The sequence below is a fragment of the Salminus brasiliensis genome, chromosome 4 (genome assembly GCF_030463535.1).
Source record: "Salminus brasiliensis chromosome 4, fSalBra1.hap2, whole genome shotgun sequence".
NCBI lineage: Eukaryota > Metazoa > Chordata > Actinopteri > Characiformes > Bryconidae > Salminus > Salminus brasiliensis.
In genome coordinates this window covers 39836435-39863329 of record NC_132881.1, presented here as the reverse complement: position 1 = coordinate 39863329, position 26895 = coordinate 39836435, and the positions used below count along the sequence as shown (strand labels likewise).

The 26895-nt window shown below is 39.5% G+C and overlaps 2 protein-coding genes across 2 annotated transcripts; one reads left to right on the top strand and one right to left on the bottom strand.

Moving 5' to 3' along the window:
- The first annotated feature begins 287 nt into the window (after positions 1-287).
- On the top strand, positions 288-13811 carry LOC140554917 (von Willebrand factor A domain-containing protein 7-like). The gene is made up of 16 exons (XM_072678434.1): positions 288-469; positions 662-940; positions 3150-3243; positions 3449-3577; positions 4028-4214; positions 5184-5353; positions 5691-5803; positions 5962-6078; positions 6522-6692; positions 8749-8881; positions 9619-9771; positions 10255-10347; positions 10718-10986; positions 12015-12148; positions 12368-12527; positions 13406-13811. Exons 1-16 carry the CDS (start codon positions 290-292, stop codon positions 13796-13798), a joined length of 2775 nt encoding a protein of 924 aa, XP_072534535.1. The 5' UTR covers positions 288-289; the 3' UTR covers positions 13799-13811.
- Positions 13812-14685: 874 nt separating this feature from the next.
- LOC140554207 (uncharacterized) lies at positions 14686-24410 on the bottom strand. The gene is made up of 4 exons (XM_072677065.1): positions 24102-24410; positions 20817-20974; positions 20020-20131; positions 14686-19850 (listed from the first exon to the last, which is right to left on the bottom strand). Exons 1-4 carry the CDS (start codon positions 24361-24363, stop codon positions 16666-16668), a joined length of 3717 nt encoding a protein of 1238 aa, XP_072533166.1. The 5' UTR covers positions 24364-24410; the 3' UTR covers positions 14686-16665.
- Between the last annotated feature and the right edge of the window lie 2485 nt (positions 24411-26895).

Here is a 26895-nt window from a genome sequence, read left to right as displayed (position 1 = left end):
ATGGGTAGGATGACACGATGATAGTCATATTGTGATGAATTTCGCATTAGCAGCAGCTCAAAAACATGCAGTTGTCCCATTCTGTTAGATTTTAAAATGTAGATACAGGGTTTTGATGTGACAGTGATGAAATTTTAAAGTTTGTGATTTATGTGTTATATAAGCTCTTGAGTTTTATGTGACACCTTTAATACTAAAATTGTGTCTTTTTATTTATTAGATATTTACTGTGCTTGTTCTATAAGTCATTCTATAACGGCTGGTGTGTTTCCCTCTCACTCAGGTGGAGATGAGGTCAACAGTGTGTGTTATCGTTCTGGGCGTGCTGTTGTCTGGAGTGCGGGCGTTTTTGCCTGTTGGAAGTGGAGGTCACACACATGTGACCATCACCAGAGATGCTGTGATGAAGTCGATCAATGAAGTGTGCAAGGCTGAGGCTGAGTCTGAGGGGAGAGAGTTCAAGCCAACAGTAAGGGTGTATGTGTGTTTGTCTTTTGTACAAATGTCTCCTGCTCTGTGGGGATGCTACATGTGTATTTATGCATGTGTGTGAGTGTGTGTGTGCATGTATTGCTGTTTGCTGTATGTAGTGCAACTGTTAATTGATTGTTAATATATATATCTCTCTCTCTCTTTCTCTCTAATTGTGTGTGTATAACAGGATTCCTCAGTGGAGGAACTACTGAATGCATGTCTCGGTTCTACCACAGGTTTGGTCTCTGCAACGAAGTTCCATGAAGCCCTGAATCAGATCTACCTGCAGCATGGCTTGGTGGACAGAGACTTCATGGCCAGTAACATGCATCACTTTAATGGTGAGACCTTCACTGAGGGCCAAATTCTTATTACACAGGGCATGGCTGCCGTCAAATCCAACACCCTCAAAGGCAACGTCCAGGCTGCCAGAGAAACGCTGGGTCGAGTCCTACACACTCTTCAGGTGAGTGAGAGAGAAAAACAACTTTGGGTTTGGGTTGAGAGCCTTGCTCAAGGGCCTAACAATGGTAGCTTGCTTAGCCCAAATGTCAAACCCACACTTCTGTCATCAATAGCTGTGCTCTAACTAATAAGTGCTGAGCCACTGAGCACTGCGACCGTTACCTGTAGTAGATAACCACGCCTATGTATTTCAAAACTTCTTTTTATAAAAAACTTTATAACTTGCTTAAGAGTGACAGCAGTGAATTGACATGAATTAGCATTCGTTTTGATTGAGACATTAACCCAACAGGATTCTCACCCTGATGTTGAGCTTTCAAACGGAGTGTTGTGTCATCTGCAAGTTGGCCAATATTGGTTTCCTTTACAACTATACAGCAAATTGTCTGCTGATTTTCTGCAGCATCTTTTCTGAAAGGAATGAGATGAAATGGCACATCTTTCTCTAATATCACATACAGTATTAAATATTTGCGATGCTTCATATGCAAGTGAAATACACCTAACTTTTCCTTTTATAATTATACAATAGTTTCATTGTAGTTAGAAATTTCATCCAAACCCATACGTTTCAAGACAAGATACTTTTGATGAAGATGTGTCAAATGCCTGTTTTGATAATAAAATAGAATTTATCATTCAAAAATAGGAAATAATAATAAAATAATGCTTAAATGCATAAATAAAATAAACTCATTATCTTACATTTGCTTGCACAAAAAAACGTATGAGTTATACTGACTGATTGATCTTTTTTGTCAACACTAACAGAAATATGTAGTTTAGCTAACATGAGAACATGTGGTAATAACAAGTACAACTAGTCTTGAACAAAATCAAAAGTTTTACTGACTTTTTGATTTTTTCTTTGTTTATCAAACTTACTTTTAAATGTACTTAATGTAACCATTACACTATTACTTACTAAACAAAGCTTTCTGAAGTTAACTAACTTATAAATCTGAAATCAGCACAAATAAACATTATGATTTGTTATTAGACTTAAAGAACACAGAGTACTCTGGAGTGAAGTGTAAAGACACAGAAACACATTCTACCTTGAAAAAAAGCTTTTGTTTCATTAATTTCAGCAGCAAGAATGTGTAATACTAACACCAACAACACCAGAATCTTCTCATTCTGTCAACAAGCCTTTAATCCCACCATTGAGAGGAGACAAACTGCAAATGTGCTGTGGGACAGTGTCTTTAGTTTAGAAGAGTCAAATACAAACTATTAATAATTATAATGAATGCATTCACCGTGTTAAACAGTGAGTGTTGTTAAATTGCCAAAACAGACCGTCTGCAACTGACAGAAATTGTAGGCTCTCTCGGGGGACAAAATGTCTGAGACCTTCTTACTTGGCACACTGCCAGTCAATTTCCCACATGCTGACATTGGGCAGAAAGCTTTTTGAAACATTCAAATAGTCAATTTAACCTAGGATGTTAAGATATTATATACTGCTCGTCAAAATTATTGTCTTGATTGAAATGAAAGACATCTTGGTTTAAGAAACTTGTTTAGTTGCTTAGTTTGTTTAGTTTACTTGTTTAGTTTAGAGTTTTATTAAAGTTTTTGGCTCAACCAAGTGGGTTAATATGATCATTAAAGTGGATTTTTGACAGTGTAGTCATAACATTGTAGAAGACCCCATACTAACTAATTCTGTCATAAATGAACCTTGTCTTTATAAATCCTGATTGTGACTCACGTATGAGCTGGGGAGCAGTATAGTATAAAAGCTGAGTGCTAATAGTCATTGGTAAGTAACATCATTGGTTTAGGTAATAAGATGATTAACCGTTCGTTTATATTTTGTAGAAAGTGTGAAATGTGAGTTTTATAATAAAAAAAAAAAAGAAAAAGTGTAGCACTACGACTTTTGAATGATTTATTTTGGTCAGACATCGGACAATTTTCATTCTCCTTCCAATGAAAAACTACTTTATATCATTCAAGTGAAACCCCACGTATACATCTCATCTCCACAGCCTCCTAGAATGCTGGATTAACTTCAGCTAGAAATATTCGCTTACAGTACCTGTAACATACCTCTTTGAATATAGGTTTGAAGGATAGAATTTTACGGCACCCCTACAGCAGAGAGGGTTGAGGGCCTTGATCAGTGCAGTTATATGTGTTTACTGTACTGATTTCCAGGTTTGTTTACAGGAAGAGTGATCTGAATATGCCTGTTCTTTCAGGATTTTTACAGCCACAGTAACTGGGTTGAGCTGGGTAACAAAAAAACACACCCCAACCTCATCAGACGTGACTTTACCATCAGCAACGTTGCAGGTAATGAGAGAGCAAAAAAGACCACTTGCAACTTACATAATAAACAATTAAAATAATCATAATGCTGCTTACACCATTACACACAAGCAGACATTGTTATAATTACTAGCTCCTGTGTTTTATATTCAAACTGAAGCAAACTGTAACAGTGTCACCAGTATGTGTGTGTGTGTGTGCATATGTGTTTGCATGTACGTGTGTGTAGATGTGGACACTCCAACCTGCAGTGACTGTGCCAGTGGTACTTGTCCAAACCAACTGTTGCCTTCCATTTTAAGCAAGAAGGAACTCACATCTGGGTACTTGGGCCTGTCTTCTCCCAACAAACCTAAAGGTCAGATTTAACACCTGGACAAACAAACACACACTCAGCTAATAAGAGCTAATAGTCCTACACACACTACCTGGGATTATTTTCACTACTGTTTAATAACACAACACCAGTTTTGTTAAAGATATTTTACAGTGCCCTACAGTTTCATTGGTTTTATGTAGCTAAATAGTGGGAAACAGAGCTGTAGCTACCTCTGAAGTAAGTAAGATAGCTGTATGAGAATGCACATGAACATACAGTATGCAATAAATTAAATACAGTGTGTATTTAAAAGTGATGATCAAATCTTGGGAATTTCATGCAAATTTATATAATTATATTATTTCAATTATTTGTTGTTCCAATAATTATTGTAATGCTGAATTAATAAGACTCGTGCTCTTGTGTGCTGATCACAAAATTTCATTGCTTTGTGTAAATGAAGTTCACCACAAAGTTATGTGTGTTCAGGTAAATGCAGTCATGGTGGGGATTCTGACCTGAGCAGTACCCAGGATCCTCGAGGAGGGATCAATAAAGATGAGCTGCGGGCCCATAATGCAGACCTGCACAAGGCAGCTGTTACTCTGGCAACAGAGGCCTCATTTGAGTTGTTGGAGAACATTCTTGGGGCAGTCGGCAATAAGGACTATCTGAGGTGAGGGACAGGACAGGAACTGTATCATTTATCAAGGTTACTGGATGTTATAGAGGTTAGTGGATCATTTATAGTGGTTGCTGGATATTTCTCATAGCAGTTGATGGATCATTTATAGAGGTCACAGGGTAGTTTATGGTAGCTACTGAATGATGTATATAGGTTACTGGATAGTTTATAGTAGTTAGTAGCTAATGTATAGTAGTGACTGAATATTTTATAGTAGTTGACAATTTGTAATGGCTACTGGGTAATTTATAGCAGTTACTGGATCATTTATAGTGATTACTGAGTAATCTTTAAAGTTTACTGGATTATTTATAGTAGTTACTGTGTCATTTATAGTAGATTCTATATAATTTGTAGCAGTTGCTGGATCATCTATAGTAGTTACTGTGTCATTTATAGTTGCTTGATCATTTATAGTAGGTAATGGATAATTTATAGTACTTACATATAATTTATAGAGATTATTGGATGATTTATAGTAATTTAGTAAAGTTAATTACTAAATTTAATTTAATATAATTAATTAGTATAGTAATATAGTACAATTATTGGATCATTTTTATTAATTGCTTAAATAATGTCTATGTATTACTGAATAAATAATAATAGTTACAAATATTTAACAGTGGCTACTGGATAATCTATAGTAGTTCCTGGATAGTTTAAACTAGTTACAGGATCATTTATAGAGGTCACTGGATGATATAAACAACGCTGGCAAAAGCAGCTGTTATTAGGCCGCAATGTTATCTCATGGTTCGTTATTGCAGTTTCCAAAGACTGTTGCAACAGTGCTTCACAATGTCACATTATGCAACACAAATGACATTTAGTTTCCTGTGTGCTTCAAGTAACTAAGCTGTTGAAAAAAAGCTAGTAAAGCTAGTCTTAATGAGTAATGACTGAATACTGAGACTAGTTTGATGATTTAACATCTCTCTCTCTCTCTCTCTCTCTCAGGCTAATGGGCATCACTCGCTCTGTTGTTCTGTGCTTTGTGATTGACACTACAGGCAGTATGGCTGATGACATCGCTGAGGCTAAACGAGTTGCACACAACATTATTGACGAAAAGAAAGGCACCCAGGATGAACCTTCAGAATACATCCTGGTCCCATTCAACGATCCAGGTAATTGACCTGGCATTTTTCCCTCCACACAAATGAGTGCAACAACATTGCTTAAACAAGGGTCTTCCTTCTCTTGTCCAAATTCAATAAAAGATTTATGTGATGATTTATCATAATGTTTTGATTTAGAACTATATTAGAATATGCTGAATATTTGACTTGACTTTGACTTGAGGTCATTTTATACAGTAATTGTTTAAAAGTCATTTTTGTTATTATTATTTAATTTTCAGTGTTTTAATGAGAACTGGTGGTGAACCTCATATTGATGTGTATCAACCAGTAAGCAAAATTGTTGTAAATGGTTGGGTTTTGGAATAAAACTGTTCATTTGTAGAATTTGGACCACTTATGAGGACCACTGACCCAAATAAGATGAAGGCAGAGATCTCAAAGCTTGGTGCACACGGAGGCGGGGATGCACCAGAGATGTGTATGTCTGGACTGCAGGTACTGAGGATGGACACTGACAATCTCGAATGAAAGCAGTGCTGAATATGACATAGCAGGCCTCTTCACACTCTGAGGCTATAATGCTGTATTATGCCTGTCAGGACCTTTCATGCACATGGCATTACATTTTACTACTGTGTCTATCTGTCCCTCAGCTGGCTCTGACTGGATCGCCCACCTCCTCTGAGATCTATGTTTTTACTGACGCTCCAGCTAAAGACACCCACCTAGAAAAAACCGTCTTCGCCCTCATCGACAGCACCCAGTCTACGGTAGGACCTCTTCCTACATGAAGATTAAGCCCCAAGTTAAACCTAAGTAAACTAGTCACTAGTCACCTATGCTGAATCCTTTGCTTACAGTGCCAACCAGAATCTTTGGTACAAAAGGTGAACATTGTTTATTTGCAAGTTCAGGAAAACTGACCTTGCAGCAGAGGGAGACATTACACCACTATAGCCCATTACTGTACCTTAAAAGGGGGGGGGGGGTATAAAAAGTGGTACAACTAAACTGTAAACAACTAAATTGTATAAAATCATAACCTTTATTAAATTATACATATGTGAAATTTGGATTATTTAACTACAAATGTACAAAAGCTAATTATGTTATGAAGGTCATTAATAAATGCACCCCTTTTTCTATAATTATGCCTTTTTACTTTTTCCCTTCTGTCCATTTTTCTCATCTTCTCCTAACTTATTCACACTAGGTGTCCTTTTATCAGACGTCAGAAGGTAGATCCCGAAGATCAACTGTTCATTCAGATTTCCAGCTGTATTCTGACTTAGCTTTGGCCTCTGGAGGTCAAGCTATAAAGGTGTCCAAGTCTGAACTGCCAAGTGCCACTGACATCATCATTGACACCTCCACATCTGCTCTGGTAGGATATCTTACTGATGCTTGACCCTAAATGCATAATCAAGATTTGAAAAATGTCTATAAATGATGTGTGTCCTAGGCAGTTTAAACATTTCAGTAAATGAATTAACATTACATTTCTACACATTTTTTACCTTTCTTAAATGTACTTTGGCAGCCAAGAGATATTTGGTGTCCAGAGCTCTTTTAATTGGACACTGGAGCACTGGAGCTATGATGCTAATGTAGTTAACAGTTCTGGAAGTGCATATGCACCAGCTTGCCCTGTGTTGTGTTGTTAAAAGAACACTCCAGGCTACACAAACAGCCCTGACTTTGTGGGCTCCTAGTGGTGGCTCAGCGGTCTAATGCGCTACCACAATGACCGCAAGTTTGAATCCCGAGCTGTGCAGCTTTGCCATCAGCAGCTAGAGTCTGAGAGAGCACAATTGACCATGCTCTCTTTCTTCATCACTCTTAAGCAATGTTGATTACTTTCCCCCAAGCATGTTGGCTGCCTGGTGCTGTCGATGACGAATTGGAAGAAAAAAGGAAAAAGTCGACAAACAACAAAAAAAAGCCCACAAATAATCCTGATTGCTAACCTAGCCACTGATCTATATAAGCAAGCTAGCATTTTTACAAACTAGAGTTTTTCCTGATTAAAGATTGAATTGAATGAAACTGAATTAAAGTGCACACAGTTCATCGGAAGTGCATTAGGTCTTTACAATCCACAGACGTCTCTCTTTCTGCGGTTAATTTGCCAGTGCCTATGCCCGTATTAGATATCTGGCTGACAAAAAAATTTATCAGCTTACATAGTTCTTTAACCAGAAAATCTCATTCTAGAAATGGGGCTCCAGTGAAGGACGCACACAGACATGTTTGCAGCAGTTGTAGAAATGGGAGTCCCCCCATAGGTATTCTCAAACAGACTTGCTGGTGCACCTTTCTAGCATACCTAAACAACAGATAGGTAAATCTATCATTGCTGCATTCTCTTTAAAACATGCCTGTCGAAAGTTTATGATCAATGAACCTTTAGCCTTTAGTTTTACGTTCTTATTGTAGTCTGTTCAGAAAGTGTTTGGAACCCCCATCCAGGTGTGTGTGTGTGTAGAGAGAGAGAGAAAGATATGTTGAGTTGTTAGCTAAAGCTTCTCTTGTGTTCGGTAAGGCTGTGGCTGAAATGTCTCACTGACCCATTGGTTGAGACTTTATCTCTACAGACTGTAATCATGAGTTAGCTTAAAGGTAAAGTTATTCGTCACTGTACATCGAAATGTGTCCTCTGTATTTGACTCATCCATGGTAGCGAACACACACACACACACACAGCGGTGGGCAGCCAACTCCAGGGCCTGGGGAGCAGATAGGGTGAAGGGTCTTGCTCAAAGGCCCAACAGTGGCAGCTTGCCGAGCCTGGTATCGAACCCACAACGCTATCAGCAATAGCCTAGAGCTCTAAGCGCTGAGCCACCACTACCCCACGCTTGTAGTAGCGGTGGGTTAATCTCCTCCATGATTGCGAGTTTAGAGCAGGTTAACTTGAAATGAGACAGATGTGAAAACAGCCTGGAGGTGCTTGGGAAGTGAGTGTGTGTGCTAGTCTTCTGTCAATAGCAACAAATTATGTCTAAGCATTTGTGCTGTTTGTAATGTGTCTAAATTACACAGCACTGAAGCTTGTTCTGGACTTTTTTGTTGCATAACAATGTTATGGTATATAAGAAATGCAGACCAAGGATGGATTTAAATGGTATACTTAATGAACTGGTATACCGGTATAGAAGACTTCTGAGTTTCTGGTAATAGCCATCTGTAGCCAGCACATTTGGCCTCGCTATTTCTGGGTGGTTAGGATGGCTATCCCTCTAAGCACTTTATAGACTGATACTAACCAGTGTGGACATCTGTTAAACAAAGCAGCACCAGCACATTCATCTGTCCACTGAAGAATAGCTTTGAAAAGATGCAGTGACTAGCGCCATGTAGCTGTCAGCTCTAGTAAGGAAAGATGTAAAGAATCTTCTGCATTGTCTGTTAATGGAGTGCAAGTCCTCTCTGTATCTCAGGTGACAATTCTGCAGCGGGCCAGGAAAACAGGCAATGAGGAGAGTTTCTCTTTCCTGCTGGATTCGTCAGTGTCCAAAGTCATCGCCTACATCACAGGAGATTCACTTAAATTCACTCTGCAAAGCCCATCAGGTGAGGGTGAAACCATTTACAGACTTTTTCTGCCACAAAAAACACTGAAAATATAAGCATGGTGTCAATAATATAGGAAATGAATAAATATTAAGGCAGCATTATGGAGAAATGGTATATTGTGCTCCTGGGCTCCCCCTAGAGACCGAGAGTGTTATTCACGCTTTTAGACACTCCTAAAGGACACCCCTTACACTTGCCTTTCTGGACATGCTGAGCCTGGAGTAGCAAAGATAGAGAGGATGTTCTCCTTTTTTAAGTCACTTAATAATTTTAAGCTGTTTTTAAGGTAAACATACTACATAATGTTGCTTTAACCCCTAACACTCCAAGGCGTAATACACACTAAGGCATATTATTCAGGAACTACATGGACTTCAGTACAAACTAAACTATTCTTTGGTAATAGGAGTTTGTTATAACGCTTTTTGCCTGCTGGCAGGTAATTGGCTTTTGAAGGGATTAATGCATTAGTAGATCAGACTCTTTATCTGTTGTTTTGCCTTAAAACTCTCATGCTAAAATTAGCATTAACATATACAGACACAAATAGGATTCATTGAAGCTTGGAATCTAAACCTTCTCTAGCATTTCTCTGCTTATAAAAAAAAAAACTAGAAGTGTGAAATAATTTATATTGAATTAAACCATGCTTTTGTCAATGGAGAGGATAACCTTGAGTTTAAACATTAACCAGAAATCAGCTCTGACCTGACATTATCTATTTGTGTTTTTAGGGGTGTCTCAGTCTGACGGTGTTGGTCCTGGGTCTCTTGCCAAGGTTCAGACTGTGGGGAACCTGTGGCGCCTTCAGTTCAACTCTCCCACAGAGACTGGCCTGTGGACTGTCAGAATAGTGTCCAAAAAGACCTACACCATCAGAATCATTGGTGAGCTGGGGTACCATGCAAAGATATTAGGCGAATGAATACTCAGAAACAAGAACAGTCCATTGTGGCTTTATGAGTGTGAGATCAACCATTTACAAAGCTTTGCTCGAGAAGGCCCAATGTTTACAGTTACCATCCAGTACCTAGTTATCTAATCAGTCCTTCGTTAAAGTAAATCAGGTGAGCTGCTGGTGGAACTGAGCAAATCCCTATAGTGTCTGGAGTTCACAGAGAAGTCAGCAACCAAACCTGTGTTCATTTAATTGTTTTCAATACAAAATACCAGATTTAAAAATGTAAAAATATGTACAAAAAAATGGAGCTGCAAGATTTTGTTCCGGCAGCAGATGATACATGAAGCCAAATATGACAAATATGTGCAATGGTACTTAAAAACTGTCAGTATTATGCAAATAATATGTGTGCATATTTAGTTATTTTATGTGTAAAAAAGTGGTTTGTGTGTGTGTGTGTGTGTTTCAGGTCAAAGTGACATTACATTCATTTATAACTTTGTGGAGAAATTTGAAGGGCCTCATCCAGGTTTTGCTATAATCGAGGGTCGTCCACAGACAGGTTGGAATAGTTATCAAATCTACTGCTGCTTTTAAACTAACTACATTAAGTCTGGAGAGAAATCCAGGAACACTGTGCACAACACTGCCCTCTGTTTGACTGTCTGACACCTCTGTTTTCTGTTCTTTGGCCTATTTTCAACTCTTTCTTCCTGTTCTTTCTTCTGTTAGTTAAATAGCAGTTATACAGTAGTTATGTATATGCAGAATTGTGTTCAATGGGAAAACACAAAGCCATTTAAATCAGTTACACTATGAATGTGAATACATGACTATGTAAATTATGGAGATGAGATCTGATGGAAATAGTAACAGTAGTGTTGTTGAGGATGAATAATGAAATCAACACATCCGTTCCTCTCATACCTCAGGCAAACCCACTACGCTGTGGCTCACAGTAACAGGGCAAAAGGTCGCAGAAGATCTAAAGATACAGGAGGTTGGTCTAGTGGATGTTTCAGGGACCCGTGTGGTAGATGGAAAAATACATCCGATGGGAGGTGGGGATTTCTTGGTGACTGTGAGTGAAGTTCCAGAAGGAGAATTTGTGATCATGTTGAAAGGAGAAGAGACGGCCACCTCGAGTCGCTTCCAAAGACAGAGCACTACACAGATGTCTCTGTCTAAAATCACTGTCAAGGTACACACAGCCTCCTGTTGTGCATTCTGTTATGCAGCATGCAAGCCATGTCCTCAGAATTGGGCCACAGTTCCTTCAATGCATAGATATAGCCTTTGTCCTACCCAGCAAAACCTCCAGTGCTGAATAAGCAGATATTTTAGTTCATAGTTATATGTTTACTTATAGTTATATAAGAGTTATATAGTGATTATAATACTAGTAAAGTCATTTGTCTTATTTATTTCGAGATATCTAATTCTCCCAAGATAAAGAAACATGTTCTGTCCCAAACTAATGATATAAACAATTAAAAATAATTATTTTTCAGAATAAAGAGGTAGAGGGGGTACAGTAGCCTGAGCCTAATGCAAAACGCAACATGAATTGATATAATGTATATAACAATTACAAATGTAGCACATTACAAATGTAGAATTAAGAATATATTATTAAGGCATCAAACCTAACACTATGCCTATGACAAGTTAAATTTGAGTACCAGTGATTCTCAACAGACCTCTGCCCATTTGATATATCATTTACATTTACATTTATGGCATTTAGCAGACGCTCTTATCCAGAGCGACTTACAAAGTGCTTTGCTATTACCCAAGAAAAACCTTAGCTAGTTAGAATAAACCAATATATCAGAAAATTTTCTTAAACTAAATTACATTTTCTGAGGAATCAAAGTTCCACTGGAAAATAAAAGTGACTCTGATTTAAATAGTGAGTTTTGTGATCCGTTAAACCCCTACTTCTAACTGCACTAGTCTGATGAAGTGGGCAGACGAACACTCATGGGAACTGTGTAACACTGCACAACAGTTTGTATATTTGTGTAAAATCCTGTAATATTCCACCATTACTCCACCATCAGTCTACTTTCAGTGACAGTTCTGTATCTCTCAGCTCGTCCAGAAAAGTGTGTCTTAGGGGTGGTTCAAAGTGCAAATTACACTTCCCGACAGTAAGGGGAGCCCAGGAGCAAAAAAAAACAAAAAAACACTGCAATCTTTTTCTGTGTCATTATCCTGTTTCTGAAGGCTACAGTAGACAGCACCCTTCTGCCAGGAGAACCCTTCAAACTGCCCTTCACTGTAATAACCACTGGAGCCGGAGGCACCTACACTATCAGTGCCAGAAACGACAGAGGCTTTCCTCTTACCTATAACACAAAGTAAGCAAGACTGAGAAAACAAGACAAATACATAATACAATAATTGATTATGTTGGTAAAAGCAGCCAACAGTGAGGTACATTAATAGCATTAATAATTATTATTATAATTATTAACAGTTTTAAAAAGCTCTTCTTTACATTTCTACTGATATATCTATTATATACAAACTATTTTGTCATTGTGAAAATACAGACCGCATCATTTCTGTTATTTCAGGCTGAACCTGGAGACTGGGGTCAGTGCTAAAAGCACAGTGGTTGTGAAACCACCTGCTAATACTGAGTCAGGGACTGATATTGCTCTGACCATTGTGGCTGAAGGGCCAGGAGGATTTGAAACCAACTATGCTGTGCTGCGTCTTACTGTTCTTTCCAAGGTAACTTCTGTAAACAATTAAATACTTACACTTATTGCCACAGTCAGACCTCGATAGTGTGAAAAGGTCAGAGAACTATTAAAGAAGAAACAGGATCAAATACAGAACAGCTACAACCCATTTCTTGAACCTTGCATTCACCTGAAGCTCTTATGCTCAGCATATTAGGCACGCCAGCCTTTTATCTGCCTCAGGTATTTTATCAGGTACACCTACAATATAAAAACACAATTACAGACTGTAGCCCATCTGTTCTTGCACATTTTGTCAGCCCCCCCTCCACCCTGTCTATTAATAGAAGGGGGCCAACATGTGTGTGTTGGTGTGGGTTGGTGTGTGTGTGTGTGTGTGTGTATGTGTGAGGGGAGGTAATAAACAGTGTAACAGATAAGGCTATAATCAGTCATTTATAGGGTTTCGTTTATAAGAAGCAGGCCTACCTAATAAGTATATGATGTGGAATAGTGTATACATTATGGGATAGTGATATAGTGGGATTCTCCTTTCCAATTACAGACAAGCTGTCATTATATATAAATCTGGCTCTATTCAATAACATAACGTTGCTGTCATGCAAAAACCTTGGAACTCCATTTTTGCTGTTTGTCAGTTTTTGAAATAATGTGAATCTGGTGGTTGTATTAAAATATTGAAACTTTTATTGAAAAATTTAATTTATTAAAAATTTTCAATGAAAGTTTCAATATTTTTTAGCACTCCAAAGCTCTTACAGTAGGTGGAGCCCACTGTAAAAGTGTCTGAAATCTGAAATCTACTTCTATGTTCTATGTGATACCAGAAATGGTTAAAAACCATCATGCCCTGCATACATTTATGCTGATTTATGGTGTTATTCTTTCTGTGTAAATGTAAAACAGGTGACTGATATCACACCTCCAGTGTGTGAGATTGTGGGTGTAAATGCTCACTGCCCATCTGACTGCACCCAGTCAAATTGGGACCTGGCTGTTAACATTACCGACGGCAACGGCGTAGGTATTGAAAACATCTTCATCCAACAAGGCAGGGGAAACTTCTCCCAGGAAACAGTGGTGAACGGGGGCATAACAGTAGTGAATGGGAACTACAGTGCCTCCTGCTGCTCACCTGATGTGACTTTGTCCATTGTGGACAAGGAAGGAAATGTGGGTAAATGCTCGCATTCTGTTTCTGAGGAGACTGGTGGGCTTGCTTTTCATTTCTATCTGTCACTGCAGGCCTGGTTTGGAATACATGGAGGATACATGCAGGATATATTTCCACTGTTATGAGAAATAACTGATGTTACCAATGCAAATAAAAAATATGAATAAATTAAATGTGTCCTTCCTGATTACTGATGCCTAGTTTGAGGCATGGACTTCAGTAGACCTCTGAAGGCATCATGTGGTATCTGGTACCAAGAAGTTAGCAGCAGATCTTTTAAGTCCTGAAAGTTGTGAGGCGGGGCCTCTATAGATCGCACCTGTTGTCCTTTCTTAAGTTGTGAGGTGGGGCCTCTATAGATCGCACCCATTGTCCTTTCTTGGACTGCTTTTGGTAGGTACTGACCACTGCATACCAGAAAAACCCCACAACACCTGTCTGATTTTTTGGAGATGCTGTGACCCAGACATTAAGCCATCACAATTTGGTCCTTGTCAAAGTGGCTCAGATTCTAATGCTTGCCCATTTTTCCTGCTTCAAGACCTGACTGCTTACCTCCTGCACTACTTGCAGCAATTAATAAACTATGAAATGGTGACAACTTAAAACAAACAGTAACCAGGCTGCCTAATATTTTGAGGTTTTTGAAGGTTTAGATTATAAATTAAGAGAAAATAAGAGACAGATTCCTGTTACACTCCTAGTTGAACTTTCTATTGAACTTTTTAGGCAGTCCGGTTGATAATTTTACATAACAAAAAAGTCTAAATCACTATAATTGTAAGTTTTACTGTTTCAGATGACTAAGGATCCCAAGGGTATAACCCAGGGTGTCCAATCTCATCTGGAAAGGATCGATGTGACTGCAGATTTCATTGTGTAATCAGTTGGTCTCAGTCAACGGTTGATTTTGTGTGCTTCTTGCTTGGCTTGGCCAAAAGATTGAACAAAAACAATATTGGTCATGATTTTACCTGAGTGAATCTGTAAACGAAAGGCTCTACAACATGCAGAGAGAAGAAAGGGCTTTATTAGGCTTCATCAGAGCATAGCAGCTTCTAGAAACAGAAGTGAAAAAGAAAAACAAGGCCTGTTTAATGACAACAAATGGCTTAATACTTCTCCTGCAAACAGCCAGGCACAACAGAACAACTGTAGCACATAACCAACTGGTGTTTTCAGCAAGGCTCCTAAAGGCTCGAGAGACTAAGAAGTGTGTTAAAGCATCATTTCCTGTTTCACAACTCTCTTATGGGGATTGTAGGTTTGTCTGTTGGCTTAAAGTAAAGTATGACAGATTAATCAACCACTGCATCATAAACTATTAGTTTAATACTGTATTGGTTATCAGTATATAAAATATGAAAATTCCAAAATTCACAGTCAAGCCTTTTAAAGCATGTACATGAAAAAAAAACTTCATCTTCAACTTCATCAACCTCATAATTTAATCTTTCCTTCAGTGCTCATCATAGTCAAAATGCTTGATGGTTCAGGGGAAAATGGCACAAAGAAATTCCCAAATGGTGCAATTTATGTTTTTTTAAAATCATATTAAAAATCATCACACTTCTTTATAAAGAAATACAACTTCACAAAACAAAAACTCATTCAACAGCACACTGCTTAATGACAATAATATAGAAAACAACATGCATCCACCTTTGCATTACTTGCATGTTAACTTCCAAGTATTCATAAGTGCATAATCACTTTGGATATTAACTTAAACGTAATTGTGAATTATTACACAATTAAGGTAATTCCGTTTTTTAAAAAAGTAACCAAGCTGCCTTTACATTTCTTTTTTTTTTAACAAACAGATAAGTAGAATGTAAGACACAGATTCTAGTATTGTTCATTTTCTATTAGTTCACTGATCTCAACATTTCAAAGCAACCTTTTTACATTTTTTAAAAGTTAAAACACCAAAAGTGAACATCACCAGCATTCTCATTTTCACAGTTTTTCCAGTCATTGAGGTTCTCAAGAGTTTATTGCTGCGCTCCATTTGAACCGGTATGTTGAATTATCCGAGTTCCAAATAGGAAATTTCAGTTGAAACACCCCCAAAAGTTGGATTTTCTACTCAGAAAGTCGGGAGAGCCTCACCAGCCACTGAGCACTTTTATCTATTCATGTTTCCTTAAATCAGTCATACTGATTTCCATGGACATTCTTCTATCCATGGACATTTTTCCAAGATGTCTGAATGCACAAAATACAGCATAATGCTAACAATGCTAACCTGGGACAAGCTGTTTTTTGGAAGTGTTGTGAAATAGTGTACAGTTATCTGAAGGTTTAACTGGAACACGGTCACCTCGGGTGTGACGTCATTCCCGGCTCTGCTTTCTGACTTCTATGGTAAATGGAATGCAGCATAACTCAGGAATATCCAATCTCAACTTTAAAGGTCTGATGTGGATGCAGGTGTAATTCCAACGAAGCCAGAGCACACCAGATTCCACTTGTTTATTTAGTTGGTTTTTAAATAATTAATCAAGTGGAATGAAACTCTGCTGTCACACTGGCCCTTTTCGTCTAAGACTGGACATCCTTGGCATTTGACCAAAATATACATGTATGTGGTTAAACATGAACAATAAATAAGTAAAAAATAGTACATAAATATTATTAGACCCATTATTAGATTTATTTGACTTAAACTGATTATCTTGTTACCTTTTTAAAACCCTTATCATGTAGTAACTCAAAGCTTAAAATCGCTACAGTAAAATGTAAACATGTGACCTGAAATGTTCAAGGCAGTAGCACTCTGTCACAGTGACCATCTTAACAGCATAGAAGAAATTCTATGCTAAAATGGATTGAAAAAGGAAGCAGAGCATTAATTGGCTAAACATTTGCAGAAATACTGCAGTTAAAAAAGGGTTGAATTAATCAGTAACCTTTGCAGGAATAATATATTAACATTTGTACTCACAAAGCAATCTGGTATAAAGATGACCACCTAGCTCACTCTGACTAGTTACGGTGGACTTATTTTTGACACTGCATGCTGTGTGTTGACATGCTTCTTGAGGTGCGCTGACTGAGTAAACCGCTTACCACAGTCTTTGCATTCGAAAGGTTTCTCCCCTGTGTGGATACGCTTGTGTCTCTTAAAATTACCCAAATCCACAAAGCCTTTCTCACAATGTGGGCACACATAACGTTTCTCACCTTTATGTCCCTGTAAATGCATGTTCAGCGCAACTCTGTGCTTGAATGTCTTCCCACACTGACTGCAGAAGAACGGCTTCTCACCTGTATGCATGCGCATATGAGTGGACCTGTCGGCCTTGGCCAAGAACTTCTTGCCGCATATTTTACAGGGGTAGGGCCTGTCCCCAGAGTGGATGAGTTTGTGTTTCGTTAGTGTGAACTGGTACACAAAACACCTGCCACACTCCTCACACTTGTAACCTTTCTCCTCTGCGTGGACCTTTACGTGCCGATTGAGGCCTCGGACACTGGGAAAGGCCTTTCCGCATTGGGAGCAGTTGTATGGCCTCTCACCTCTATGGAGCCTCATGTGGTTCTCCAGTGAAGACGCATTGCTAAGAATCCTGCCACATTCAGAGCACTCAGTATTCCTCTCCAGTACTCTCCGCGAAGCCTTCTGCAGTGTGCGACCCCTGTTTGGTGCAGAACCACTAAGAGCTGAATGCGGAAACGCGCTACATGAATCCGTTGGTTCCCAAACTAGACCAGCTGCATCGCATCCAGTCTGGTTCTGCTCAGCAACCTCACTGTTAATATGCAGATCCTTAACTGTGTTCATTCTGAAGGTTTGCTGTTCTTTTGTGGAATCTAACATTCTGAAATCTGATTCAGGCTTGGAAAGAACCTTATATTGTTCTCTCGCTCCAGGCATAAATGCAATACGGCCGTCCTGATCTGAGGAGTCTCCATTGTGCATCTCATTGGTGATGGATTCATTGCCCTCACAACTGATGGTTGGGCTTGAGCAAGGGAGAAACCTTTGCATATGCTCCTCAAAGTTATTAACAGAAGGCACCATTATTTCCCCAGGTATGGCAGGTTCTCCCTTGGACACATTACCTTGGTTGGAGGCTGCTACTTGCTGTTCCGTCTGGGTAAGATGTGGTGCAAGCTGCAGAGGTTGTCCTGATGACTGTGAATGAACCCTGGATGATGAATTTGACTCCGGCTTGGAAAGAACCTTATAATGTTCTCTCACTCCAGGCTTGAGTGCTGTACTGCTATCCTGATCATTTTCAGAGGAGTTTTCATTGTGCATCTCATTAGTGATGGAATCTTTGCCCTCACAACTGATGGTTGAGCTGGAGCAAGGGAGATACTTTTGTAGATGTTCCTCAAAGTTACTAACACCAGACAGCATTGTTTCCCCAGGTATGACAGGTCCTCTCTTGAACACACTGCCTTGGTTGGAGGCTGCTAATTGCTGTTCCTTCAAAGTGAGAAGTGGTGCAAGCTGCAAGGGTTGTCCGGATGACTGTAAATGGATCATTGATGGTTGCTCTAATGCAGCTTCCTGCTGGGTTAGAACAATCGGTGATTGGAAAGGCATGGGAGGCAAGGCCTGCAGCAAATCCGATGTATTGTCGGGCGGAGAGAAAAATTGGTCTGAAGATGAACAGAGAGGGTCAGACAGGATTTGATAGTGGGATGTAGTAACTGGTATTTGTTCTAATGGAGATGGAGCATTGGTCTGGGAGATTGATACTGGAGACACAGAGGACTTCATTGATTGAACTGGAATGTAGGACTTGGCAAATGGAATCTGAGTCTGAGGATAATGTGGGCGGGCTGATGTGGTTCCAGTGTGACAAGGAACACAAGGAAAATGAGCTTGTTGAGTTAAGCTCTGTGAGTTTGGTGGAAGCGTCTCATTTGATCGAGCATGCACTTGAGCATGGATTGGTGTCACTGGAACTAAGCCTTGGATAGGTAGAACTGTGCCATGGACAGATGAAATTGGGCTTTGGAGAGAAGGAACTAAGCTTTGGACAGGTGGAATTTGACCATGGACAGATGACACTGGGCTGCGGATAGGCGGAACTGGGCCAGGGACAGATGAAACTGGGTTTTGGACAGGTGGAACTGGACCTTGGACAAGTGGGCGTGGACCTGGAATAGGTGGAACTGAACCTTGGATAGGTGGAAGTAAGCCTTGGACAGGTGGAAGCCGAATTTGTACAGGTGGAGATGGACCTTGCATGGGTAGAATTCTGCTTTGTTCAGGTGGAAGAGGTCCTCGGACAGATGGAACTGGGCCTTGAATAGGCGGCATGGGGTCTTTGACAGATGTAAGCGGGCCATGGACAGATGGGACTGGGCCTTGGACGGATGGATTTGTGGCATGGTTTAGTGGAGGTGGAATCTGAGATAGTGGCTTAGGAACCTGGCCTGGCACAGCTGTGTGCTGATCTGGAGAAAATGGAGTCTGGACTCTAGGACCTAAAACACTACCTTGTGGAGTCATCTTCTGTACTTGAGGAATAACAGATTCAAATGGAGGGAGTAATGGACGTCTGGGCTGAGTGGAAGACTGAGCTAGTGGTGTCACAGTGTGGTTAACTGAGGCTGGTAAAACTCTTTTTTTTGCCATTGCAACTGGGGCTTGTAATGACTGAATAGAAGTGCAAGAGCCTGTCACTAGATTCTGCCGTTGAGGAAGAGGATGCGGCACCGGCTGAGGATTGAGGTATGTCCCTGCAGCTGGATGCTGGATGTTCTTAACATTTTGCTGAGGTTGGGGGGTGTTGAGGTTGGCTCGTGGTTTAGTGGGCCGATTCATTTGAACCGAAATAGCTGGAGCTGTTGGATGACTTCTAGGTGTTGGCATCTGACCTACTTTGCTGGACAAAGACAATGAGACTGTTGGTGCAGATGAGTTAACTACAGGAACAGATGACTGAGAATTAGCTGGTTGTTCTGGTAAAGTTAATTTCTTAGTCGATGTAGAGTTTTTTTGTCTGTCTTTATCACTTGGAGGAGTCAATCCTCTGAATGTAGATGTGCTTGTAGTCTGGGTGACTTTGTCATTAGAGGCATCTACTCTATGGCTGCAGGACACTGAATTAGAGGCTGAGGTTGGATTAGTAGTTGAGATGGTGTTAGCAATTGATACTTCTTTGGGATTTCCATTACATCTGCTCACTGTTTGGAATGTTGAAGGGATCATAACTGTGGACATGCAGAAATATGAAAGAGAAAGCAGAGTTAGCTGCAAGCGTAGGAAGCAGAATGTAAATCTGACATTGAGGTCGTGGCCTACAGAAAGCTATTGTCAAAAACATGAATACACTATTAAAAAATACTCCAAATATCTAATTATGATTCTGAACTTTCACACCTCTTTCCATTGTGTTCTTAAAGGGCTCCTTACGAACAAGTATTGGCTCAGCACCCTCTTGTTTTAGTAGAAAGTATCCAGGTGCGTAGTCATCACATTCAGTCTCCTGAGGCTAAAGATGGACAGATCAATAGATAAATAAATACACAACGTATATGCAAATGCTTGGACAACCCTATTCAAATGATGTTTGTTGATCTTGGAAAAATAACACATCCTGTATAAAATAAGTTTAAACATGGCATTTTAGGCAAATTGTAAAGCACAAATTCTATGTATTTTTTCTGATATGTTAAATTAAGCAAGATATCAGTTATCATGCACTAGTGCAGAGAATGTGTACTTATTTTCACATAGAAAATCAAAACAAAATGTGTAATCTGACCAGAGGGTATTTTACAAAGCTGGAATTTTCTGAATTTTCACCTGGGCTTTTGTATTAAATCTCATTCTGCCCTAAAAGAATAACATTAACTGAAAACAACATTGCAATGACATTCCAGCCACAACCGTAACTTACACTCGCCCAATAGGAGAAGAGCTGAGGGACATTCCTATTGGACAGTCTTTTGGGCTCAAGTTAGTTGGCTTACTGGAAAATCGTGCTTTGTGAAATACCCTCCAGAAGGTTCCCAAACTTTGCATACATACAACAGGAACACCTCCTAACGCTATAATTACACAATTAAACAGCAGAAATTACAACCCATTTTTTCATTTCACAGATTATTTTAATTGAACAGGCAAAAAAGACAAAATCTTACTGGAACTATTATACTATTATATTACTACCTGACCTCTTTTTTAATGAGCAGCAAAGCAAGCTGACGGTTTCCGTCCTCTGAAGCACTGGAACACAAATCTGCAAGACGATCACTTGTGATGTGTTGTAGCTGAAGAGGGTGTTCACCAAACTGTGCTGGGCTACAGCATCTTTCAACCATGAGGGGCTTTTCTGCAATATAAATATAAAACACCTTTATGTCATGCTGTTAGCAGAACAATGGAGGCGTTACACACTAAATAGTGTTGTGTGTGTGTGTGTGTGTGTGTGTGTGTGTGTGGGTGGGCATATCAAATTCAATCAAAACAAATACTTTTTATTGTAGTAGTAAAAATATACACTATCTATATGGTACTGTTTAAAGCTTTGAAATCAGCTGTCATTAATGTTTTTACTATCCTACTCAATCTTACAGACTGACGGCACATTTCCATGTTCTCTTAATTCAGTATTGTTTTATTATTGTTTTTTTCTGCTTTGCTTTTTACTGTGCTATCCGTCGTCTACCAGAGGAGGATGGGTTCCCCTTTTGAGCCTAGGTTCCTCTAAAGGTTTCTTCCTCTCAGTCTGAGGGAGTTTTTCCTAGCCACTGTCACCACTGGCTCGGACTTGGATCTCTGTAAAGCTACTTTGTGAGCCTATACAAATAAATTTGAATTGAACTGGATTAAATTGACTGTCGATTTATGTTTCATAAACTATATTCTATAGATGTTCTATTCAATATTACAATGATACAGACCAAATTTAAAATCTTTCTGCAATTCATAGTGTATTTCTTATTCTGAAATCTACTCTGAAATCATATTCTGAAATCATACCAACATTATTACATTACATTACATAACAAACTCACTTTTTTTGCATTTTTGCAAGGTAACACCAGTTAAAGCAAAACCAGTAAGGTGAAACGAAAGGACCACTGTATGGTACCAAACTGAATGTAGTCATGGCAGTTATGTATGTAATTTAATCCACGCTCCAAAGAATAATGTAGGTGATTTTAACAAAACTCTGTATGACATTATATGATAACTGCGAAAAGTCCTGATTGCTGAAAAGAGACAGTGGATTCACAATGTGTCTTTCATCCCAGATCTTCAGGAATTTGGTAAAAGAAAGTGAAGTGATGTCATCATTGTGATGAATATTGTTTTAAACAAAAGATTATTCTTACCTAGTACCATCAGTGACATGAGTCTAGAGGGCACTGCTTTGAGGGCACTCATTATATATTTTACAATATTTGTTTGCTATTTTGTTTTTTAATGTCATTTATTTAATATATCTGATCATTTATTTCATATATTTGATCATGTATCATGTATACATTACTGCAGTTTAAATAAATTTCTCTGGCCTCAAAATACGGTACTTGTTCTCTATAAATGTCCTCTACAACTATATATAACTTTATAGGTTAAAGTTACGTTAGGGTTGGTTAGGGTTAGGTTAGAGTTATGGTCAGGGTTATAGTTAGCTTAGGGTTATGGTTAGGGTTATAGTTAGGGTTATATTTAGGGTTATTGTTAGTAGGTTAGGGTTAGAGTAATAGTTAGGTTAGGGTTATGGTTAGGTTAGGGTTATGATTACAGTTAGGTCAGGGTTATAGTTAGGTTAGGGTTATGTTTAAGGTTATAGTTAGGTTAGGGTTATGTTTAGGTTAGGATTATAGTTAGATTAGGGTTATAGTTAGGATTAGGGTTATGGTAATAGTTAGGGTTAGGGTTATCGTTAGGGTTAGGGTTATAGTTAGGATTAGGGTTATAGTTAGGTTAGGGTTAGGATTATAGTTAGATTAGGGTTATAGTTAGGATTAGGGTTATGGTAATAGTTAGGGTTAGGGTTATAGTTAGGATTAGGGTTATAGTTAGGTTAGGGTTAGGGTAATAGTTAGGGTTAGGGTTATAGTTAGGGTAATAGTTAGGGTCAGGGTTATAATTAGATTAGGGTTATAGTTGGGTTAGGGTTATAGTTAGGGTTAGGGTTATAATTAGATTAGGGTTAGGGTTATAGTTAGGGTTAGGGTAATAGTTAGGGTTAGGGTTATAATTAGATTAGGGTTATAGTTAGGGTTAGGGTTAGGGTGATAGTTAGGGTCAGTGTTATAGTTAGGTTAGGGTTATAATTAGATTAGGGTTATAGTTAGGTTAGGGTTATAGTTATGTTAGGATTAGGGTTAAAATTAAGGTTATAATTATGTTAGGGTCATAATTAGGTTAGGGTTAGGGTTAGGGTCATGGTTAGGTTAGGTTATGGTCATGGTTAGGTTATGGTTATGGTAATAGTTAGGGTTATGGGGATATTTGGGTTAGGTGCAGGTGCTGTCAGATATTGTTTTTGTGTTTTTGTTTTGATCTCTTTAAGACTGAATATTAATGCAGTTAAACATTTCAGAATTATGACAACAAATCAAATCAAATGTATTTGTATATCACATTTTACAACTGATGTTATCGCATAGCAGCTTTACAGGAGTCCAGTAATTAAGCAAAAGATAAACAACAAATACGGTGATGAAAGGCCAGAGCATCTTCATGTTCCACCAGCCTGTACAATGAAGTGGCCCTTTGTAACTACAGTCATATAAAATTAATTAGGCCCCTCATTAAAAAAAACATCTTTAAACATCTGTACCTTTATCTTCATTTATTTAAACAGCACTGAGACAAAACTACAGATGATCAGAATGTGGTTTTAAAAGAGTTTCTTCTTTAATCATCATTTAGTTCCTCATGCATCTTGCGGTCTGCTCTTGGGCTGCACTTGCGAGGAAGGCCTGACCTGGCCACACTGGCAGGTCTTAAACTTAGTGTTAAAAGTAATGTTGTGGATCGTCTGATCTCTAACTGCTGAGATGTTTTTTTAACCCCCTTCCCGGACTCGTCTGCTTCTGCAAACATCTTTCTAACGGCCACACAGAGCTCTTTGGATCTGGCCATGGTGGTGATCCCACTCACTTTAACAATCAAGAGCAAACCACAGTAAACGTCTGAAGCTTAAGTAAGACGGGCTCCTCCAGAAACCTCTCTAGCCACGTTCTAATAGTCTGCAGCTGCTGATGTTCTGCACCTGATTCTTTCTCTAGGACGTGAAGCACCTTTTCCTCACAAGACTTTTCATTACATTTCTGTTCATTACATTTCACAGACATTATTACCTCCATCTCTCAGTATGATGAGTTTATGGGGTGTTCTATTTTTTCACATGACCATGTCTGGAGAGTCGTTAATAATTTTCCAGGAAGTGTTTTTTTTTATGCATGTAGTTTATAAATGTGTTTATACTGTACCCTTACCGCACTGTACACCAGTATCACATCTGGGTGGTCCTGGTGAAGGGTCACCCCTTTGAGGTCCATCCCCGGCGTGTCTTGTCTTGAATTGTCGAGCAAAAAGCCCGGTCTTTAAGTCCGCGTTCTCCTGCCTCAAGTGAAGCAGCTCGGCTTTCAGTTGGTGCAAAGTGCGCTCGAACAGCTTGGTCGCCTCTCCCACGGCCGCCTGCAGCACGCTTTCCATCACCGCTGTGAACTGGGTCTGAAACCTGCCGTTCTCCTCCATACTGACACCCAGTGCGATCAGGGGCGACTTGAGCAAACTTGATGAGTTTTGATTAGTTTCTCTTTCGCAGACAGGACGAAGTTTACAGTGACGTATCACTGAGCGACAGCACGGACGCGCTTGGGTTAACGCAGATCTACAAATCACCTCCGCACGCCGCCGTCGCAGCACGATGGCGTGCAGATCGGCGAAGCTGCGCACATCTGCGCGAGCTCCTCACGGCGAACGCTACACATCCAGCACTTCCGCACCATGTTTACCATGTTTCTTTATTTAAAAGCTTTATTTCATCATGCAACATCATGCAGTCCATCCATGCATTTAATCATTCATAATTCACAGCTCGCCTCCGAACCAAACATACTGGAGGGATCTGCTGTAGGGTTCCACCACCTCCAGTCCTGAAGTGCACCTGCTCTACAGCGTAGAGCTCCCTGCCTCAGGAGCAAGTCCTTCTTGAGCTCAATCAAAAAGTGTGCTGGAGCAGGAAAGCAGGGAGAAGACCATGCGTGCCATGCAGGTGGACTGGACTGGAGCTGGGAAACACTGAGCTTCACTGTGCAGGACTAACAAGCCCGCCTGGATCTGTAAAGGCACAGCTGTGGATGTTGCCCTGCACCTTCAGGGAATGTCCCAATCCCAGTCATATAAGGCATGTTGGAAAAGGCACGTTCTGGAAAAGGCTACCATCAGTACAGTACAACACTGTAAATAATATCCCATATATAAATAAATGTAGGTGATATAAATTGTAAAGTAAAAAATATTTAAAAATATATATATATATATTTACAGCAAGAAGAATATTACTAAGCAGATTCACTTTCTCCTACAATGACAGATACGTTTCACAGGCACTTCAACAATGACTGCAATGATCACGAATAAGCAATTTCACTGACTGTGTAGTTGGACACCCTACAAGCTAAACCCCACCCCCCTCATCCACACAAACACACACACACACACACACACACACGCACACATGTTTGGGGGAAAAACAAGCTACATTAGTGTGTTTTTACTGATGGAATACCAGTGACAGAACTTTTGGTACTTTAACCACGTTCTCCCACATTTCCCCAAATTCACGTTTTTCAGAGTTCCCCTATTTTGCTCTTCTTGTTTCCCCCCAGTCCTCCGCGTTCTAGAATATCTTAAAAATGTCCCCCTTTTTACGGTTCTAGACCGTTTACCCTCACACCACAGTGTTCTGGAGGAAGCATTCTAGAACAGCGTGAATGAGAAGAACATTCTAGAACCCAGGTCTTCAAATCTGGACCTTGAATCCAGTCTCCACTCCTGGGTGTTAATTAACAAATGTTAATCAGTTACTTGACATAAACTTCCAGCAAACACAAAATCCAGGACTGAAAACAAGATCATGGTCCAGATTTGAAGATCTGGGTTCTAGAATGTTCCTCCCATTCACATTGTCCTAGAATGTTCCCCCAATCAACGCACATTTCCCCCAATTCACGTTTTTTAGTTCCCCTATTATTGTTTCTCCCATTTTACTGTTCTAGAATGTTTACCCTCACTCACAGTGTTCTGGAGGTTCTAGAATAGTGTGAATGAGAAGAACATTCTAGAACATCATGGATTTGGGGAGAACATTCTAGAACAGTGTGAATGAGAAGAACATTCTAGAACAGTGTGAATGGGAGGACCATTCTCGAACATCATGGATTTGGGGAGAACATCCTAGAACAGTGTGAATGGGAGGACCATTCTAGAACATCATGGATTTGGGGAGAACATTTTAGAACAGTGTGAATGAGAAGAACAGTGTGAATGGGAGGACCATTCTAGAACATCATGGATTTGGGGAGAACATTTTAGAACAGTGTGAATGAGAAGAACAGTGTGAATGAGAAGAACATTCTAGAACATCATGGATTTGGGGAGAACATTTTAGAACAGTGTGAATGAGAAGAACAGTGTGAATGAGAAGAACATTCTAGAACATCATGGATTTGGGGAGAACATTCTAGAACAGTGTGAATGAGAAGAACATTCTAGAACCCAGGTCTTCAAATCTGGACCTTGAATCTAGTTTCCACTCCTGGGCTTTGTAATCTTTGTGAGGCGTGACACTAAGTGGCCAATCAGTTCCAGCAAACACAAAATCCAGGACTGGAAACAAGGTCAAGGTCAAGATTTGAAGACGGTGCTCAACCGTTCTCCCCATTCACACTGTTCTAGCATATGTTCCCCTATTCACACTCACCCCTATTTTTGCTGAGGAAGTTTTGTCCTCACTGGCTGTGAATTGTGTGTGTGTGTGTGTGTGTGTCAGTGTGTGCTTTGTTTGCTGTCTGTTGTACTTGTTACTGTTGGCTTGAGTTTGAGAAAGGTGCTTTATCAATGAACCTCTACCATTGTTATCATTATTATTACTATCAACCATAGCTAATGTTATTACCATTAACGCTTGACCATTACGCTGCCCGTCACAACAGCCTAAGAGGCTTTTTTTTTTCAGATCCAGAGACATGTGGCCAGACAAATGCCCGCTTCCGCTGAACATGA